The 9,133-nt window shown below is 41.6% G+C and overlaps 1 protein-coding gene across 1 annotated transcript in view; it reads left to right on the top strand.

Annotated features, from left to right (window-relative positions):
* Positions 1-9,133, top strand: part of TBC1D4 (TBC1 domain family member 4) — a 133,744-nt gene that overhangs the window by 96,142 nt on the left and 28,469 nt on the right. Inside the window, exon 11 of the mRNA XM_019529797.1 lies at positions 8,156-8,316. Within this exon, the coding sequence (XP_019385342.1) occupies positions 8,156-8,316 (161 nt within the window). The remainder of the gene's footprint in view (positions 1-8,155; positions 8,317-9,133) is intronic.

Genomic DNA, 9,133 nt, shown 5'->3' on the forward strand with positions numbered 1-9,133 from the left:
GAACACCTTCAAGAGTAAATTGGATGCTTATCTTGCTGGGATCCTATGACCCCAGCTGACTTCCTGCCCTTTGGGCAGGGGGCTGGACTCGATCTCCCGAGGTCCCTTCCAGCCCTAATGTCTATGAAATCTATGAAGTCAAGTCCTGAGTAATAGTGACCTTCTTGTTGACTAGCTAGTGTAAATTGATAGTATTCATCACCTTTCGAAAACTGGTAGAGAAGGAATTTAAACCCTGCAATCAAATTCCTATATGCTTAAAGGCAAATGTAGGGTAAAATAGGCATTTGTAAACCAACAAAAGCTTAACATCCATGGAAATAGAAAATAACTGTGAGACTGAAAGGAAAAGAATACAAGGCTCCTGGGGACATAGATTTGGGTTAAGGGACCACTGTTTATAGAAGATAAATACCTTTTCTTTTTACGGGATTGGATTTTATCTTTAGGTGTCAAATCTGTTACTTGATAAGTAGAATCCATTAATAAAGATTTTTGTTTGTTTTTAAGGAAAGCCCTTTTTACATGCTTAACTACTAAAGCGTGTATGTGGAAAAGGAGACCATTTAAAATACCCTCTTCGAAACTTGGAAGCAAAATCAGGTTTCTCTAGTTTTTGTTTCCTTTATTCTTGGAAATATGACTTGGTGTAAGTTGTTCCTGATGACTACAAGGTCTGCATGGTTTCTTTTCTCTTAAATAAGATATGCGATTACATGGACTTTACAAAAAAGGAAAAGGGGTGGGGGGGAAATGTTTCAGTTTGAGAACTGCCGTTCCAATTCTACCCCTCTTTGCAGCATCCCTTCATATCTTCTGTGCATTTTTGACCGGTTACTCTAATTTAAATCCTATTTGGTAAGCTTTCCAAAGCTTTGCAATACTTGATTGCTTACAATAACTATCTTTTTAGCTGCAAAAGAAAGCAAAGCAGTTTAGGGGCATTTTCGGAGCAAACCAGTAGTAGAAAAATTATCTTTCAGAATAAAGGTAAATGACAGCAAATACAGCCAGCAAAAATTCAAACTGATGGGAATTTAACTTTTTTTTTCTCTTTTCCCTTAGGGGAGGAATTCTAATTTCTTAGGTTTATGTGTAGTCTTATGCCAGTTGAAGCTGCAGGAATTGAAATACTGAGTGATTTATTCATACTGGATTTGGGGATTTTGTTGTTGAATTTTTCCAGCTACAAAGTAGGTTCTACATTTGCCCTGCTGTTGTTTAAGTAGTTGCATCAAAGAAAAGGAGAAGTTGAAGTGAAAGCAAATTTAAAAAAAAAAAAAAAAAAAAAGCAAAACATGGCATGAGCAGCAACAATAAAGAGCCTTCCTGGGTCAGTCGGCATGAAGGGATTTAACTACAAAATAATTCAGATAAGTATCGTAATTCAGTGACTTTCCACCTTGGAATAACTGTCCTTTAGAGGGCACATGTTTAAAGATATATTTTGAAAGTAAGAGTTTTTGCTAAGTGAAGAACTGCTTGAGTGTAACGTACTGCTCGGTTTCTGCAAAGCAGTCAGTGGGTTCCTTAAGAAGGTCCCCGTTCTTCATAGCATGTAGTGACTCCAAAATGAAAGTACATGCTAGTGTACTTCAGTCTACTAATTGTAGTTTATTAAAGTGAGGAAATAGAATATTGATTGTTCAGCTAGTTGACTATTGGGGTAACTACTTCTTACTGTTGCCTTATGTACTGGCTGTTTAAGGGTTAACTTGCAAACAAAAATCTCTGAAGCATTCCATTCTTTTCCTAATTTTGTTTTTGATTACATATATGCTAGTCAGCTCAAATGGTTTCAAGGTAAAGGATCAAGGGGTGGTTGTTCAGAGGCTTTGGGAACAATTATTCTCATTTAGAAGTACATAAATAAAACTTAGAAGTGAACTGTGAGAAGAGGGATGCAAAGCAGTCAGGATTAATCGGAGCTTAAAAGCATACTTTATGGCAAGTTGTTATAGCAGGCTACAGTTAAATGGCACATCAACATACTTTGCATTTGCCAGAAGGCTTGCTTTGCTTGCTAGATCCAAAGGATAGTTGATGCAAAATGTAAAACTCTTTTGTTTGAAGCTGTGTGACTCTCTGGTTTTTTGAAGCACAGAGAGTTCCAACTGTATTTATGTGTTTTGGTTTTTATCTCTAATTCAGTTGGGGTTTTTAGAAACCTCCTTGAGGGCTTTTAAGTTGGGATTCATTTTTGTTAATAATTTTTTAATACCAAATGCATGCTGGTCACTTGTTCAATATCACATTAAAATCCTAGCTGGTATTTGGCTAGTTGCTGTACTGTTCAGCTGTACCCCATTCCCCCTTCTTTGGCTCTTTATTCTGTCAGGTATTATCTATTTGTGGTGCCTGAAAGACGTTCTGCTTTCTTTGCTTATGTAGTGCCCTGAGTTATCTCAGTATGGATGGATTATTTATAACATTATGGTATACAGTTGATTTTCCTGTCCCCCTCCCTAGTTGATGCATGTGTTCATGATGCATCCACAAACTAACGTGCACGGGATAGGACAGAGAGGATTTCTTTGTTTTTATAGCTTGTAATTCAGTAACTAAGAGTAACCGTTTAGTATTCCCTCAAAGGAAATTTTGTTCTTGCATTTTCAACTTGAATCAAGTAGAACAAGGATACATTTAAAAACTAAGTGCAACTACTGTTGTGCTGCACTGAGGGGTTTACAAGCTGAACATAGACAGTTTCCTGGCTGTACAAATTTATTTAATCTGTATGCCGTTGAGGATGCCGTGGGGCTTTCCTGTGCTGAAAAATATTCCTCTCAAGAAAAGGGAGGGGTGGGTTGGTTCTCAACCCTGTGAAGCCTAGGGATTTACAGAAGAGGAAAAGTGACAAAAAGCTACTTCTCCAGTAATCAGTAAATAAGTGGTGCTCAGTGGTGATGGCTGGTCTATGGCATGAAGACAGCCCTGTTCTCTGGTGTGCTGTGATTTAGCATTTCTATCCATGCCTGGGCACCTCTCCCACCCTGAGGGACTGGGAGGTAATGGTGTTCAGAAGGAAGGCCCCTGGTGTGGCTGGTCTGTCTGATTTATATTTTTTTTTTTAGGCAGGTACCCATCTAATCTAGGTACCAAAGGGAGAGCTAGTGCAAATATGAAGTGAAACTGAACATAGTTATTCTGAAATGCCACTAGAGTAACTGAGAGTAGATTAGAAATAACCAAAGATAGTTGCACAGTGGGCTGGATGCTCCTATTTCACTCATGGCTGTGGAGGTGCTCGGTGGGAATGCACGGTAGAGCTGCTCCATCCATTTCTCCACTCAACTTTAAATGAGGCCAGACACTGATCACTTCAGTTGTGTAACCAACCTTGTTGCTCATGTGGAATGTGGTTCACCTTTTTTGTCCCTGTTACTCTGTGACATTATCCTATGTATCTTTCAGATTATAAATTCTACTAGAAAGTTAACTGAGATTGGGCAAAGGGCTCGTTCTCTGAAATGGAAGTAAGCACGATGGGGTTGTTTTAATGAAGGACTTGCAGGAAAAAATTCTGTTATGTTAACAGCCTCTTGCATCCTTCCATACATGCTCTCCAAGCTAATTGCAGAAGTTTCACATTAGCTGCTTGCTGCACTAGTTGACTAGTTTTTTTTTTTGGAAGAGGAAGTAAGCAATGATGTTTGCTTAAAATAACAGGGGAATTTTGGAAAGTAATCCCAATCCATCCTCCAAAATTGTTTGGTGTCCAAGGGTGTGTACTGACTGGTAAGTGCATAATAGTAGCTGTGTGTTGCCAACACAAAATTTAGCCCATGTGACCCAGCATATTGGAATTTAAATGTATACAGCACCTTTCATGGACTAAAATGTACAACATCTATTCCTCTAAATTTATGGGAGTGATTACTGTAGCAGAATGTTTGTGTTGTGAAAACAAGAGAAGAGGGTATGCATCTTGTTCTGAGTTTTGTTTTGTTTTTTATATTTGTTAGCACTTTAATGATCTAATCTTCTAGTAGTGTAGGAGTGATGATATAGCCAAGATGGTTGAAGGGAAAAATGAGAGGCAAGGATTTTGAGTGATACCTTTAACTGGAAGATCTGAATAGCTGGGAGGGACATAGACAAAAGTCTGTGGGTATCACTTTGGCACCCAAAGGCTTGTCTGTCCTTCTCAGCTATACAGTCGGCCAAAAAGATAACGCCTCCAAATTCCCGTTTTTTAATTTGTGACCAATTCAAAGGCTTGACGGATAGATGAAGCTACAATGTATACCCATAGCAGTTCCTAACAAATTTAATAATTTTGCATGTCAAGAGGGATGTGGACAACATGGAGAGGGTCTAGAGGAGGACCACTGGCATGATCAGGGGGCAGCAGGGCAGACCCTACGAGGAGAGGCTACGGGACTTGAACCTGTTCAGCCTCCACAAGAGAAGGCTCGGGGATCTAGTGGCCTGTTACAAACTAGTGGGGGGGGGGACCAGCAGGTACTGGGGGAGTCCATGTTCCCCCGAGCACTACCAGGAGTGACTAGAAATAGAGGTCACAAGGTGGCAGAGGGTAGATTCAGGCTAGATATCAGGAGGTGCTACTTCACGGTCAGGGCGGCTAGGATCTGGAACCAACAAGAGAAGTGGTGCTGGCTCCTACCCTGGGGGTTTTTAAGAGGAGGCTTGATGTACATCTTGCTGGGGTCATGTGACCCCAGTACTCTCTCCTGCCATGGCAGGGGCTTGGACTTGATGATCTGCTCAGGTCCCTTCTGACCCTACCAACTATGAATAAGTAGACTCTGGTTCTAAAGCCTGCCTTGAATTACTGCATTGCCTCTCATGAGATGCACAGAATTTAGAAAATATTAGTATTTTCTGCAGTTGCATGTCACTGTTTTTAAATTGGTCTTTTTCTTGTAACGTAAAATAACATGTAACCTTATCTTTCCTTCCCTCCCTTGCTTTCTCGCTGTAGTTTTCCCCTATCTAATAAAGTTGTTATTCCCTTTGGACTCGTATGTGGAACATGTGTAAGGCAAATAGGGATGCAAACAGCACTTTTCAGTATTGTAGCAATAGGACATACTATGAAGGCCAATACTATTTTTCACAGTAGATCTTCGTTCAGTATTCAGCATTGGATGCAGGAGTTGCCTAACTGGTAATAAATCTCTGAATCTGTAGACTCTCTGCAGAAAGAAAGCAAGACGGATTGAGTACTTCGATATGATTTGGCCTCTTCATCTTGATGCAGCACCACCTGATGTCTTCTTGGAAAAATTTGATTTACAAAATAAAAACCAGACGGGACTCTGACATAAGTGAATATTTCTGACTTGTTCAGTGTATTGCCTGAGGCAACATAGCTAATAAATGAAGTTTTTAACTTGATTTAATTTAGCTACTTTGCATGCTTTCTCCTCTTTTTAACCAGTGAGATTTCAGAGATGCTGCATTCAGTTAGCCAATTATAATGTTCTAATTCAGGGCTCTCCAACTGGAAGCCCAGAGGCCACATGTGTCCCCTGAGTTCCTGGTCCCGGCACTACTCCCCAACTCCCGATCACTACTTACTGCTGTTGCCAAAGCCTCTGGGGCCTCCCCTTATGCCTCCAGCTTCTGCTTCCTGCTGCTTTTCCTGGAAGATGAGACTGTAGAAATCTTTAGTAAAAGGCGAAAGATTTATGCAACTTGAAGAGAAACCAGAGTATATAATTACTGCAAGTACTGTGGGGGGGGGCAGGAGTCGCATGTGGCATTCTGTAGAGTCTTGACAGTGCATGTAACGGATGGAGCTGTCTGCATTTCACACTTGTCATCTCTCCAAAAAACCTTGTTTCCCAGATGAGTGTACAGTTATAGCTACCTGCGATACTGTCTTGCTACTTTGAGATATTAGGGACCAATGCTTTCCTAAGCTTGCCTAGCTATGGAGGCTTTGAATGGCTGTTTTCCCATGGACTGCACCATAAGTAAAGTATTATAGAAAGAAAGGCTTATGAGGATGTGATCTAATTTTAGACAACCATCCTCTGTATTATGATAGGTATTGTGAAAGTGCTGCATCACCATCCTCCACCCCCCTAGTATGTTGACTACCCCTTTTCTGGACTACCTGAAATATGCATGCTGCAAGTGGCATGGGCTGCCGCTGTGTGGAGCACAGCAGACTGGGGAAGGAGCAGACAGCACAGTGTCAGAGCAGGGGGTAGAAAGTTAAGGCAACAGATTGGATGGGGGAAGGGGATTGTAGTGGCACTTGAAGGGTGTAGGTTTAATTTGTGGCACACTTACCAGAAAATTTGGCCCCCACTCCTGGAAGTCATCCTCTCCCAACCAATGGAAGGTGACTGGAATCCCTTTCCAATAAGAGGCTGCTGTGGTTGTGCAGTGAGCCCTTGAGTTGGGTGTCCCACAGCCTGGCTGCAGATGACAGTGCTTTCCCATGGGCTGAATGGCCCACAAGTGGTGGCAGCAATCCCTACGGTTGCCGGAGGCACTGTTTTAGCACCGCTCTAAAACACTGGTGTCACTTGTGTACCTTCCTCCCCTTTTCCCTTCTTGCTTGCCAGGTTGGATAATGGGGGTGGTGGGAAGGAGTAGGGATGCAAGCAGAATGAAATGGCTGAAAGCCATGCTGAAAACAGCAGCTATGAGGATTAACACTGATGCTGCAGGGACTCTGGTAGGAGCAGCAATGAGCCTTGTTGGCCAAGTCCAGCCATCAAGCAGTCCTGTGGGCTGGATGACTTGCATGGGCTAGTTATGGCCTAGAGGCCATGTTTGACACCTTCTTTTAACGTATTAATTTGATGTTAAATACAAAATCCTTATCTAAATGAATAGTCTGTTTTGCCACTTCCTTCAGTGCTGCACCTGTTCCTGGAGCCCCTCTCAGAATAGTAGTCATATTCTGGGTACAAGAGGCATCAGTCTGTTGGAGATGACAGCTTCTGTTTTTATCCATTTCTCTGAGTGCTTTGTCTAAGCAATCCTCTTCCTAAATAGGGTTGGTTGAGAACTGTTTGGCAAGTACATATGTCTTCGGGCAGTTAAACTGTAGGTGTCTGCAAGCCATTTATGTCCCAAATGAGGTCAGTAGGTACAAATCAGATGCAAAAGTGTTGTCCGAAGATTATTTAAGAATATGTTGGATGTTTGCCATTTGCTGTTATAATGGATTTGGCCAGCAACTTCTCCCAATGCTTGTGATAGAAGTTATACTTATTGAAAGTCAACAGGACATAGGCTCTTAAATGGCTTCAGGCCTTTCGAAATCTTTGTTCTTTAGCAGTAGCCAGTAGTAGATGCTTAAGTACTAGAGTAGAAAGATGCAATAAGTCTGTCTGCATTTGTTTCCTCGTTTTTTGCAGCCCCTTCCTGTAGCAGTATGATCTGCCAACCAGCCACACCATTGTGGCCTATTACTAGATTAGTCCTTAAGATCACTAGGTCACTATGATGGGATGTGTCCCTTCTCTTGTTTGTCAAGGCTCTGTTCCTCCAGCTGTTGGTGCTGGTAGAGAGCACACAGGCTGCTCCCTTTTGTGTAGGGCTGTGCACATGGCACGCTTCTTTGTCCTCTCTTTCCATCAGCGATTATCCTGCAGCTTGGAAGGGAGGATGGCAGCATAGCAAGAGCCTTCTGACCCACCTACCCTTCAGTCCTCCACCTTTTGTGCTCGTGATTACATTTGCCATAATGCCTTAAAATGAGCTTCTAGATTTTGTTTGGGCAATATTTTCCTCTGGATGTGTTGCATCAAATCGCACTTGGGGAAAACTGACATTATGGCTGAAAGGAAAACAAATTGCACCCTTTTGAAGGATAAATGTTCATTTATTTTCTTGTACTTAATTGTCTCTTAGCTTTTCAAAAGAACATTTTGAAAAGTTTAGCTTGAATTCTGAGCTTCTGGCTGAGCATCATATGCCTTGTACTAATCCTCGCTCAGGACTGCTGTATGAAATGAATTTTTCAGTGTTGTCTGTCACAGTACAATTATTATTATTTTTTTTTTTTGTTGTTGCAATTTTATGTCTGTAGATCATAACCTGCTCTGCCTCCATAATACTAACTCAGAAACTGCCCTGATGGCTTCTATTGTATATTAAACAAACCTGCATCCACTTGTTCTCAAGCTGACACTATCTGTGGCCCTTTTGTTTTTCTTTTTCCTTCCAGTGAAGGGGAGGGAAGGAAAAGGACTTCATCTGTGTGCAGCAATGACTCTCTAAATGCTGCCGGGGTCACTCTCACCCCCCGCCGCATCTCTTGGCGGCAGCGGATCTTCCTGCGGGTAGCTTCACCAATGAACAAATCTCCTGCCAAGATGCAACACCCAGGTCTGTGCTCTTTAAAGAGAACTAACTAAATATACACTATTGCGTGTTACTGGGCAAGGTTGTACAAAGGACACTTTTTAATGCAATAATGCGCATGCCAAACATTGGTTGTAAAAATGTCTTGTCAAGATTAAATCTCGAATATCCTTATTGTTTTGGACAGTTTGTCAGAGGAAGCGAGCTATTTGCATTTTGTTGCTGTTGTTGAAGGTGAACTGCAATAACTGGTGGGTTGTGGGGGGGTTGTTGGGTTTTTTGGGGGAGGGTTTAATCAGCAAAAAAAAAAAGTACTTAGTCTGCAGATTTTGTTACAGCCTGTTTTGCATAATGTATAGGGTACCTTATAGAAAATAAGTTAACATTTTTGACAACTTTCTGTCCTTAGTGGTCTGTACTGTAAACATTCTGTTGCTTATGGTTGTAACTACTCAGTTCAGTAATCAGCAGCCATCAAAAAAGGCAAACAATGTTAGGGATAACTTAAAAAGGGAATTGTAAACAAAACAATGTATCCTTATGCCCCCTTATAAATCCATGGTGTGTCCACACTTTTGAATGCTAACCAGAAACAGGCACAGTATACCTCAAAGGGTACAGCAGAACTAAAGAAGGACAACAAGGATGATTAGTGGTATGGAGCAGCTTCTGTAACAGGAGAGACTAAGAGGCTAGGCCTATTCAGTTTAGAAAAGAGATTTGTGAGAAGGGACATAAGGGTTCACAACAAGGGAAGGCAAAATGCAGCCTGTGGGCCAGATCCAGCCCACCGGGCCATTCTATCTGGCCCACAGGGCTCCTCTAAAATTTGGAAAATGTT

The sequence above is a fragment of the Crocodylus porosus genome, unplaced genomic scaffold (genome assembly GCF_001723895.1).
Source record: "Crocodylus porosus isolate Cpor-Errol unplaced genomic scaffold, CroPor_comp1, whole genome shotgun sequence".
NCBI lineage: Eukaryota > Metazoa > Chordata > Crocodylia > Crocodylidae > Crocodylus > Crocodylus porosus.